The sequence below is a fragment of the Electrophorus electricus genome, chromosome 2, assembly GCF_013358815.1.
Source record: "Electrophorus electricus isolate fEleEle1 chromosome 2, fEleEle1.pri, whole genome shotgun sequence".
NCBI classification, from domain to species: Eukaryota; Metazoa; Chordata; class Actinopteri; order Gymnotiformes; family Gymnotidae; genus Electrophorus; species Electrophorus electricus.
The window spans coordinates 34,112,500-34,124,999 of NC_049536.1; the positions used below are offsets into that span (position 1 = coordinate 34,112,500).

General features: G+C 47.3%; 1 protein-coding gene across 1 annotated transcript in view; it reads right to left on the reverse strand.

Moving 5' to 3' along the window:
- Positions 1-12,500, reverse strand: part of myo3b (myosin IIIB) — a 54,639-nt gene that overhangs the window by 5,659 nt on the left and 36,480 nt on the right. Inside the window, exons 30-34 of the mRNA XM_035522959.1 lie at positions 12,240-12,291; positions 11,114-11,201; positions 3,129-3,223; positions 2,578-2,624; positions 1,812-1,986 (exon numbers count right to left, since the gene is read on the reverse strand). Of these exons, the coding sequence (XP_035378852.1) occupies positions 1,857-1,986; positions 2,578-2,624; positions 3,129-3,223; positions 11,114-11,201; positions 12,240-12,291 (412 nt within the window). The 3' untranslated portion in view covers positions 1,812-1,856. The remainder of the gene's footprint in view (positions 1-1,811; positions 1,987-2,577; positions 2,625-3,128; positions 3,224-11,113; positions 11,202-12,239; positions 12,292-12,500) is intronic.

A 12,500-nucleotide genomic window follows, 5' to 3' on the forward strand; every position in this document is an offset into this window, starting at 1 on the left:
CGTTTGTTTTCAGTTCAGCCCATTTCATTCCATCTGAGCACAAACTCTGAAACAGAGACAGTATTGTACCGGCCAGCAAGTACACACAAGTGTTTTTGTTACCTCCTGAGGGACCCCCCCCCCACCAAAAGATAAAACATCGATGCTCTCCCAAGTTTAGCAACCATCTAAGGTTTCAGCCTGCTCTCAGGCGTTGGCGAGTTTGAATCCTGACAAGACCACAGCCATCTGTGTCGGGGAGTAGAAGGCGGCATATGGCCTCTTGGGGAATGGGTGGGCCTAACCGTATAGATCGGTGTGATGCTAGCCAATCACGAGCATCTGTTAGATCACATATACAGAACTGGGCAGCCGGTGCTCTCCAGGTGTGCCTGGGTGTCCCATGTTCCACTGAAGCGATGCGTCGGCTGATTTCACAGGTATTTCTCTGCGTTCACACGGACAGGGACTTTTTGCCTCTCGTTCCCAAAGTAGCTCAGTGCTCATCGCCTGTGGGCATTTCTGAACTCAAGCTGAACTTTGGGTGCCATGATTTCACTGATGCCATACTGCCAATCCAGTACGCCGTAGGCTGCTCGTGGCTACAGAGTGTAGCTGGGAGCACTGAGGAGAAATCTGGAAACAACTTTGTTATTCAAACTAGCTCATGAGATGACTTTGTCTGTTTAACTGTATTTAAATTTTTCTAATTTTGCACAAATGGGTGATCACAAATGTTCTGCGAATGAGTGTGTGGAAAGAGATTATCAGAGGGGTATTTAGTACTAGTGTTAGTGATGATGTGGTTTACCAGTCCAGTTGAGGACACTCCATTGTGCTCAGTCCCAGTGGTAATCACTACACCATGTCCTAATTTGCATAACGTTAAACTCTGCTCAACTTTGTCACATCAGCACGGCCCACGTCCCCCCGACAACGTTTGAGCTGCTTTCTGTCGCCGGACATCACCAGCAGTAGGGGCATGTTTACGTTCTCTCTGCACCCACGTTGGTAGCTACTGCACAATTATGGGTGAATTTGGTTTGGGAGCTGGGCTGGAATTTCTGATGAGTACATTTTATTTTGTTAGTAATTTATTTATTTATTTAAAAATAAAAATGTATCTATGTCGTATCGATTATGGTTGTGATAAAATGCTTCCTCCTTGTCTCACATTTCCTGAAGCATAGGTACTTGTGTGCTGATTTATAATACATCAATTTACACTTACTGTTTATGAGAAATAAGTACTCAGTCGCCTGTATTCACTTGCCCCTTTATTGGCTTTTGCTTTATATGTCCTGGTTAGGTGTAAAACTTTATTTGACAGTCACACTAATTCGGACTGTAGCTCAGTTTTGTGGTCCGAGACTAACCACTGAGGAAGTGCCTAAAGGTGGCCAGGAGAAAGTTTGCTGAGGAATAGATGGGAAACAGCCTCGAACTGTACATTTACAAGGCTGTGTTTCCAGTAAAATAGCCAGCCAATCGACACTGAACATATGATGATAATGAACTAACAGTGTACTAGAACGGTCTGTGGATAGGTCAGCCAGAGCTGAAGGGCACTGATGTGTTTGGCCGCTACTGAAGGAAGATGCTTGACATACAGAGCTTTCAACTATTTATCTATTTCTTATATTAAGATTCTTTGCTGGCTAACATCATGGCTGGGTTAATTTCAATAATTAAATAAGGTTGAGAGAGAAAACAAGGCCACACTCTACTCTGATACCAGGTCAGGAGTGAACTCTGAACCTGCTGGCTGGTGTCTGGATGGCGTGCGGTGTGTGTGAGACGCGTGTAAAAATGACAGGGTGGGGATTGCCCACCTGCTGCTGTGGGCAAGGGAGGGCAGGGGGCAGTCCGGCATCCTCTCAGCTCCGGCTCACCAGGGGTCCTCCCAAAAGGGCCGGGGAAGGATCTCCAGACTCCTCCTCAGGGACAGACTCCACTGCAGAGAGCAGCTTGTAATACTCATCCTCTGCATCCAAGAGTTTGATCTGCCTGAGGTTTGAATGAAAGAGAGAGAGAGAGAGAGAGAGAGAAAGAAAAGAAAGAAAGAAATGAAAAATGAAAAGGGGCGGGTGGTACAAAAAGAGACAGAAGGGATGAAAAATGAGAAATGCAGAGGGACAGCGAGACAGTGAGACGGGACGAGGGAGGAAGTTAAACAGACAACATGGGTGAAGGGGATTAGACAGCTCGCGCGTGGACGCTGATTTTAGTTTTCTTCAGGGAGCAAATGTTAATCCTTTAAATGTAAGCAGTGATGGGATGGTTGAGAGAGAGAGACTGACTTTAATACGCATCTAGTTAAACCGACCTGGCACACTAAATCAGGCTTTAGTTCAAAAAGAAAGAGTGAGAGAGAGCGAGAAAGTCACTGTATATCACAATAAAAATTTCCATAATGTACAATTTTTCTTCCCTCCCAAGAATAACAGAAAAGCAAGAGCTATTTAAAAGCTGCTTATTTTGAGCCCTGAATTTCCATTCGCAGAAAACACAATCTGTTAGTGGCTTGCTCACTTCCACAGAGGGCCTGTTCTGTTTAGATACGGCAGAAAAGAGAATGCAGAACGGGCAGATATTTACCCAAGTTTTCTGGGTTTCCTCTTGCTCCCCTGGTAATCTAGAGTTGTCTGTAGAGAGAGCACGCACACGCGCGCACACACACACACACACACACACACACACACACACAAAGCATCACAGAGTCAGAAAAGACAAGCAAATGGACGAACGAATGCTGAACGAACAAACTAGCGCACAAACACGTGGGAGAGAGAGAGAGAGACCCATTAATTTTTAATTCAGAGTGATTTTGTGTTGAATGTGAACAGATGCTGATATCATCAGAAGTCACAGCATAATTTTTTTTGATCAAAGAAGGCCGGGCGTGCCTGATGAAGCATGCATCTTGCTCGGCTTTGATAAACCACATCAATTATTCACCGTGAAGGCAGACATCCCTACATGAAAGCAACAGATAAGGAGCAGAAGCCAGTACTGAAGACAACAGGCTCGGAGTGCAGGGGTGGGGGGTCACGGCCGGCGGCTCGGGGGTCTGGCACAGGTACCGTTAATTGTATTATCATCTGGAAACAAAGTGCGACAAGAGCCGTGATTTGGGGCTTTGAACTCACGTTGAGCTGGCCGTAGTAGAGACTGTCCTGCAGGCTGTTCAGAAGCTTCGGCTGGTGGCCTCGTCGCCGAGGGGCACGGTACAGGACCTTCACTGCTGGATGGACACACACACACACACACACACACACACACACACACACACACACACACACACACACACACACACACACACACACAGATCAGTGGGGAGTGTCGCACTGTGACATCTTTCCCCACTGTGCGTCAATGCAGTAATTGCGTTAAAACTCCACTGTGAGACAAACCTGATGGCAATACACCATGCAGAGATACACATACACCCCCCCCCCAACACACACCAGTGCACACAGAGCCCACTGTGCTGAAAACAAAACAAAACAATCACCCAGGTAGCAGATAGCCCAGGAACACAACCACAACTTTAGGAAATGCTATAAGATCACACACACAATAAAACACAGATACAAACCCAAACAAGCAAACAAAAAACAAAACAAAACTACTGCGCGCGGTTTATAAAGGCCTCGACACATTTTGGTCCCAGTTTACACACAGTGATTGAGAATTAATTTACGTCAGATTGACAGGGCGGGACTTGAGACATCAGCCCAACATCGGCTCGGTGTCATCTGAAGAAGGTCACTGTGCACTTTGTGCCGAGACATGTTCAAATACGCAGCATGTATTTATCGCAGTAGCTCTGTGATCTGACGGCTGAATATTCTGTGCGTTTACAATTATTGCAGATCAAACATTGTGTCAGCGTTGCTGGGAAACCCACAGCTCATCTCATGTTCACTCTTAACATGTCTGATCCACAAAAGCACGCGCTAAAATCCGGGACACCTTTACAAGGCGGCATGTATATTTAATGCCTGCTTCTGTTTCATCTCGAAGCCTTCACTTTAACAGAGACAGGCCTCCCCGGCTCATCATCTTTCCGGATCCTTCCGCCGAAGCGGCGCTCAGTAACTTGTGGTTACGGGGCAACTCGGCGAAGCGCTAACTTTGAACAGGCTTCGCCATATCTCAATCCTGCTTAGACTTCAAAGCTAGGAGGTCTCGCTCTCTTTCACACACACTGACACCCTTTCTATCGCTTCCTCTCTCTCTCGCTGACTTCTTAAATGTAATTTCACTTTGCATGGTTTCCATGTACCGCTTTACAGCGTTAACGAGACAGTGATGTGTCTATATTCATGGTTGGTTATGAAAGCTGGGACGCGTATAATTGGGGCAGCGATTTGAGTCACAGCACCATCAAGTACATGCTTTACAACTCTGGTTCAAAAGACTTCCAGAGGTTGACTGCCATGAAACAGCAGCATACATTATGCAAGTACCTCAGTCCCTGTACCTCGTCACTTTAAAGACTTTTCGGACTTCAGTGGACGTTATTTGCACACCACAATATGAATCTAACAATAAAGTGGTCATTTACTTAGGCAGCTCATTTAAAAGCCATAACTCAAGATGGCTTTTGGTCACCAGAAGACACTACTTGGCTAGATAACAATGGTCAGTGAATAAAAGTTGTTTTGTTCTCAGAAACAAGCAACACCACAGAGAGAAACAAACACATAATCAAGAGAATGTTGGTTGGGAAGAGCATGACTCTTAACAAGGTTTGGAAAACAGAATTCCCTTGATATTTCATCAAAGTGTAATGTAATTACTGCTAGCAGCCCTGAATGTTTCAGTTAGGACCTGTCTGATCCATTTTTTTTTACAAACAAAAATCAGAATACAGCAGTGATCATGAAACAGAGATTACTGCACACAAGACAATGAAATCCCTTCTGCCAAGAGCCCTTCAAAAACTCACAGTCCGATAAGCTGTGTCACCGCAAACAAGTTGATCTACTGTCAAGCTGCCTTCATGGTAATAAAACCCCTTTGTGCCTACACACTTACTGACAATGACATGGTCACGTGGCACTGAGTGAAACTCCATGCCTCGGTTATTCAGTCGCCGAGCTACCTCACCACGCGTGTGGCGCGTTTTAGAGGACGTGGACAGGTGAGCATTGAAAGAGGACACTGCAGGCTATAGGGCAGCAAGATGGAACCCTGGAAGAGCAGAGGAACAGCTTGAGAGGCAGGGTGGTCCACTCGCTCTCTAGTGCATGTGGCTGGCGGACAGAAACACACCCACTTGAACACATTTCAGATCAGCTTTTAAACGCCTCGCAATGATTTGCTGATCTTAAGAAGGTCACACATACACACACTCGCACGCACGCACGCACGCACGCAAATGCACACGGACACACACACAGCTACCTGCTCTGCTGTCTGTTTGCCCCAGACAGTGGTTATGTTCATAGATAACCAGGTACTGCTTGATACAGATAGTTGTATTCTTCAATATGCAAAAAGCAAACAAAAAATAATATTCAAACAGTGCTCAATAAATAACAATTATTTACAAAATTATAAAAAGAACAAGACGCTTTGTAGTTTTAATAATTTCTATTACACATCCAGCAAAACCAACTGAAATTTAAGATGCTGATGAAAGGATGAGACATCAATAGTGGAAGAAGCTCTTTCTGTACACACCCAGCACGATCACCCATACCCAACACCCATTACACATACCCAACACCCATTACCCAGAAATCTATATCCACACAGCCTACAGCTGCTACATACTGGAGCGCCACTATGCAGAATATCTGGAACTGCAAGACTGTTTTGGTGCAATGTGTAAATACTGAGTTCACTTTGATGTGTATGCAGTGTACAATGGCCTGCAGTCCAATACAATTCACTGAATAATCTACCATCTCCCTCACAGTGACTGCACGCGTGTGGGCCAGAGGGTGCGTGGTTGGGAGGGGGTGTGTCCGTGAGAGCTGTGTGAAAGGGTTACCAATAACTGACCGCTGACGGACAGAAGTACCGATACCCTGCCATCATTTATTAATGGACTATTGATTTGTCTAACAGACATAGAAAGAAAAACAAGGAGACAGAGAATGAGTCTCCTAAGATTTGAGTTTGTTATTTGAGCGGCGGCCTTGAATATTATAAATGTTTGAATTCTTTTTAAAGATAGGTTGTGCTTCCATTTTCAAATTCTCCGCGTGGCTCTTAAATACCACTCAGCAAGTCCCTTGGAAACAGCACACTCCTCCGAAAGAACATGAAGGAGAGGCCAAAATGGAGTTTTCAGAAGGCAAACAGGCCAGGCGTATCGATTCCTGCACTGCGATCACGTGCTGCGATCACCTGAAACATCCCAGCCTGGGCCCGGCAGTCGGCTTGTTCTGCTGGAGCGTCTGAAGCACCAAAAGGCATCGAGGATTAGGAGAAGAAATCATCACTCCAGAGCTTTTGATGTCTAAATGAAGCATGTGCAGACCAGACCGGAGACTAGCGCACACACACGCACACACACACATTCATATATGTTTGCTCACAGGTGCACACACGCCCGCACACGTTCATGCACCCCTCCCGACACACACACACACAAAAAAAAATATTATATATATATATATATATTTATTTATTTATTTATTTATTTATTTTTAATGCAGACCCTGTTCTACTTAGTGCACATGCCACCCCTCGAGTAATCTAGTGAGCAGACACGGTGGGACCACTGAAGACTTCCAGATCAGTTTGGCTCCGGCTCTTCAGTGATTTATGGGAAATAACTCGATCGGAGACACACTCATTACTGAATAATCCCTGTTTGCATAAAAAGCAAGGAATTCACAAAGTATAAAAACACACACACACACTACAAGGAATGAGAGAGAGAGAGAGAGAGAGAGAGAGGGAGAGAAGAGAGAGAGGGAGAGAGGGAGAGAGGGAGAGAGGGAGAGAGAGAGAGAGGGAGAGAGAGAGAGAGAGAGGAGAGGAGAGGAGAGAGGGAGAGAGAGAGAGAGAGGAGAGAGAGAGAGAGAGAGAGAGAGAGAGAGAGAGAGGGAGAGGGAGAGAGAGAGAGAGAGAGAGAGAGAGAGAGAGAGAGAGAGAGAGAGAGGGAGAGAGAGAGAGAGAGAGAGGGAGGAGAGAGAGAGAGAGGGAGCAGGAGAGAGGAAATACCTGATGAATCAATACCACGGCACAACTGGCTCACGGCAAACACGCACTACATGCCGACACTTTTTCTGCTCGTCTGAGGGTTTATTCTTCTACACCTACACGCTCCTCTACAAGCTTACACGCTTCAAAGGGTTCCAACAGTTCCTGCGGCCTGGCGAACGTTTGGCGGGTCGAACAGGCATGTTGGTCATTACTGCCTACAAAACCCATCGCCCCCTGTGTGGTGGAAAGGCAAATGCCATCTTACTCTTTTGTTTTAAGAGCAGTCCAGTTGTGAGCGGTGGTGAGGAACGTCCTGGTCTGACAGACTGAGAGGATTAAGAAAGCTGCGCTATGTTTGCACGAGAGTGAGAAGAGTACAACCCCCCGACTCCAAAACACCCTCCACTTACGTGCCCCGTCTTGCCGTGCCCGACTCGGAAACACACAGAGGTATTAGATGTCAGAGACAAATGATGAAGACAGGAACAGCGAGAGGGAAAGTGTGAGAGGCAGGCAGAGAGAAAAGAGGGAATAAGGAGAGAGGGGAGAAAGGGAGAGAAGGAGGGACCGTTTTGGCTGCGAGAAGATCCAGGGGATGCATCAGCTGTCTGAACTGTCAGATGGCTCTCCAGACGTGTGTTCAACATGACGGCCGCGGTGATGAGCCGTGGCGTCACTGTAAACTAAACGGCCTCGGTCACCGTGCCTCTGTTCCCGCTCGCGGTACACCCAGCAGCCCAAAGTCAGCAATGCCTGCAGCAGAGCAATGGAGGAGGAGTTTCTGGACCTCCTGCATGCTGCACTGGTTTCCCGCACCCCGCTGTACTGTGTGAGTGGTTTAAACTGGAAGGGTGCTATCCAACAGTAGCTCAATAATCCTGCCAACAGACACAGTGGCCCTTGCAGATAGACCAACCTCGCTGTTAGTGCCCAGTGCTAATACATGCAGTAGCTGTGACCAATCCGGTGCTCCCTTACTGTGGCCAGGCATCTCCACCTCGCTGTAGAGCACTGCTTAGCAGGAAGTGGAGTTAGGAGGTGCCGTGGGAAGGCAGGAGTGCTGGGGGAGCCTCCGGCTTCAGCGCGGATCGGCAGATTGGCGCAAACCAGCAGGTCACGTCCAACCAACGCGCTGAACTTGCGATCACGTACGGGTCACATTGCGCGAGACTAAAGACCACAGTGGGAAAGCCACTGGTCTTGCGCATCACCACGGTCACTGACACACGAGGCCATTCCCACTGTCTGCTGCTTGCCTTGTAAAATCCACACACACACACACACACACACACACACACACACACACACACACACAGAAGATGCTTTACCAGACCGTGATTAACTTCAAGCTGACAAGTGGCACACATCAGAGGCAGGCGTTCACCAGCTGAAGAGCAGCACGCAAACACCCAGAAACGTCTCTTACAAAAGACAGAAGGCGAGGGAAATTCAGAAGACGCTTTTCAGGCGTGTAAATATAAGCGTTTTTGATCCACGCGCCTGTTGTACGCATTACATATTCTGACGCGTGTCGCAGCAAACGTGCGCTGTGTGAAACTCAGATCAATCAGCACAGTAACTCCGCTTCGTTTTTTTTGTGTGCAGTCAGCAGTCTAACGCCGGGGTGGTGGTGTCTCTCGAGCTGCGTGCCTTGCCTCACCTGCGCGGGTCATTCGCTCCGTCTCGTGCCCAAATCGCCGCCTCTCTCCTGACATGTATGTTTACCACAAGTGTAATCTTCAAAAAGCTTGTTAACATAAGGAGCTCAGGTTTCAGAGCCCATAACACCTGATCCTGTTTACTACAGAGAGAGAGGGAGAGAGAGAGAGAGCGAGCGAGCATGAGAGAGAGCGAGAGAGAGAGGGAGAGAGAGAGAGAGAGCGAGCGAGCGAGCATGAGAGAGAGCGAGAGAGAGAGAGCGAGTGCGAGAGAGAGAGAGAGAGCGCGCGAGAGAGAGCGAGCAAGAGAGAGCTCTGATCATATCTCTGACAGTGCTTAAGTTTTGTATGTGTGTGAGTGTTTACATTCCACAGAGAGTAAAGCATTAATAAGGTATTAATATAGGGGATTAGGACAGGTGTGTGTGTGTGTGTGTGTGTGCGCGCATGCGTATGTGTGTGTGTGTGCGTGCATGCGTATGTGTGTGCGCATGCGTATTTGTGTGTGCGCGCATGCGTGTGCAGGTTATCTGCTCAGGAACCTGACAACAAAAGAATCAGATGTGTTTTAATTGGCAGGTAATCTGCCCCCCCCCCCACAATCTTAGGGGTCTGATTAGGGGTTTGAGGCACTTAATGTCCATCAAGCACAGGAAGAGTAGCTGCAGGTCACTGGCACTGACCTAAAGCAGATTTAATTTGGGGAGGTTAGCGAGGGATTTGGGATGGGTGTGTGTGTGCGTGCATGGGAGTGAGGGAGAGAGAGTGTGTGTGAGAATATCTCCAGGGACAGCAGCAGGATGAGAGGCAGGAAGAGAGTTGAGCTCCAGACATCTGGCTCTATACACACACACACACACACACACACACACACACACACACACACACACAATGACACACTCTGATCTACCCGATCAAAGCATGCCCTGCCACGCGCACACACAGACATCCACTCCCACAGGCCAAGCAGCGGCGCTGGAAACAGCATTACCTGGTTTGGGAAGGTGCATGCTAGCTCCCCGTCTGGGTTCTGTGTGCTGTGAGGATCAGTCCATCTGCAGGCTCTTCGGTACCTGGGACATGGGCTTCAGGGTGTGGGTGGAGTTTAAACTGGGTTTGGCCCTGAATGTGTTCTCTGATCAGTTCAGTACTACACAGACCCATACAGGAAGGCCTCAGAATGTCTTTCTCTCTCTCTTTCTCTGCTGCCTATTCTACAGGCAGAGAAAGTTAAACGGTACTGACTGGACTGGGACGTCTTCATCCACAGAGCAGAGGGCACCAGCAGACCAAACTGTCCTTCTGCAGTGACCTCACAGCGACCTCACCTCCTCAAACGCACATTTTAGCATCAAATTCTGACAACTGCACCAAGCAGCAACATGTCCTACTGAATCAGTGAGTTCAAAGACAGAGAGAGACTGCAATAGAGAGACACAGTGTGTGTGTGTGTGTCAGACAGAGATGAGTAGGGTCACCATTTCTCCCTCCTGGGGACTTTACCGCTAACTAACGCATGCGTACCATGGTGATCTGACAGTAATCCCGCACCCTCTGTAGCGCTGCGCCTGTGTGACATTATCATAGCTAATCCCTAATCCCTAATCCCCAGAACGCAGCTAATCTCAATCCCACCCCCTCTCTCCCCTCACTCACTAATCATACTAATGATGGACCCCTGTCTCCCTTGGCGACCATCACTAGGCGACCCCCCCCCCCCCGCCCCAAAGTCTCATGTATGCCACCCACACACACACCCACACACACCCACACACTTGCACACACGTACACGTGCACGCGCACACACACACACACACACGTGCCTCCCAGAAAACTCTCATTAATGGAATTCATAGCCCAGGGCGAAAACACAAATCAAACATATGTTCAGCAAATCAGTGGGTGTGAGGGGTGTGTGTGTCGGTGTCGCCGTGACTACGCGGGTGTATCGGAGCCTCAGACGTGAAGGCTGCTTTGAAGAGACTGGTGGCTTTTCTGTACTGGCGTGACCCAGAGCATTAACACCAGCCCCCACACTCATACGGCAAGTCTGGAGTGTGTTGTGAAGCGCGGCGAAAGAGGACAGGAGAATGCAAGAGAGAGAGAATAAGGAACGAAACAAAAAATGAGGGAAATGAGAGAGAATGAAGAATGTGAGCGCATTTACAGTGACATACGGAGGCTATAAGTGCTAAAAAAGTGCCTCTTGTAGTGAATGAGGAGATTTCGTGATCTACAAGTAGCTGATTACCTGCAGTAACCCCCATCTGTGTGTGTGTGTGTGTGTCTGTGTGTGTAGAAGAGCTCACCTTGTTTGTGATGTGTCTCTGCCTCTGCACTCACTTCATCAGATGTTTTCTCTTTATTGTCAACGTCTCTCTGTCTGTCACCACTGACCTTAAAAGAGTCACACACACACACACACACACACACACACAGACACACGAAAACACCAGCAGACTGTGAAATAAACAGGAGAGAAATTAAAAAGTAGCTACACATTAGTAATCTAATGTAGAGTTCAGTTATGGCAGGTCTATTTATTAGTAGTGCTTTAGTAATGCAGAAGTACCAGGTCTCTTCTCTTCTCTCTCTCACTCTCTCTGTCTCTCTCTCCATCTGTCTGTCTCGCTGTCTCTGTCTCATTCTGAGCAAAAACTGTGTCACAGAAGATTAATTGTAATGCTGGAAATGACGACGGCCATCCTCTCAGACTACCTCACATATTTAATTTTATCTTTGAATAAAGGAGCTACAGGAAAGTATTAATCTGCTTAACATTTTTAAGTACATCCTCCGAAAGAATTTTGCCTTTTTTTAATCTTACATATGCTCAGCAGAGTTACTGGCAAAAACCTTACGTTTTCTTCATCTCATCCTTTCAACATCAAATGGTGCGCAGCAAAAATTGGATCAGACTTCAAAGGCGCGCAAGGCGCTCCAAGTCACAGAGTGGCTCCTCTATTCCACATATTGAATTCGAGCAGGATATCAAAGTGCTAGTGAAGAACCTCAGGTCTTTACTAAAAAAGGCCCCTAACATCTGTAGAGAGAAGAGTGTAAAGACAAATCACCCCGGGGAGAAGCCAGCATTTACACTCCGCCGCAAATTTCCAGCCTTTTCAATCCCCCCTTTCCGTGTGCCTCCGTTTCTCTCCTTCCCCCTCCCCTGTTCCTGCCCTCTCTCCCTCGCTCCGCTCAGATGGACACGCTGAACAAGAGGGCCATCTCTATTTTGTCTCAAGGAGTTGTAAATGTCATTTAAAAAAGAGAGAGAGAGAGGGAGACAGAAAGAGAGAGAGAGAGAGGGGGGGAGGGAGGGAGAGAGAGAGAAAGAGAGAGAAAGAGAGAAAGAAGGGGACCTCTCTAGGAAGCTTTGCCGTTAAACACAGTGCACCTGAAACATGTGAATCTGGGAAAAGATTCATGTCTGACCTTCCTCTTGTGGATTTGACGGTCAGAGTCTTGTCTTTTAGGTGCACCTTCCCTGAGGAGAAAATAATTAGAATGTATAATTTCTTAATGACAACAATTTAGATTAATTATTACTACTTAGTTATTATTCACCGAGGGCTCTAACAAAACAGCAATACCCACAGGAACAATCCGCTGACAGAGCAAAGGTATGTTTACGCTTTTACAAAAACCTTCAAGGTCAAACCAATCAAATCACATGACACATTCCAGAGACCGAAG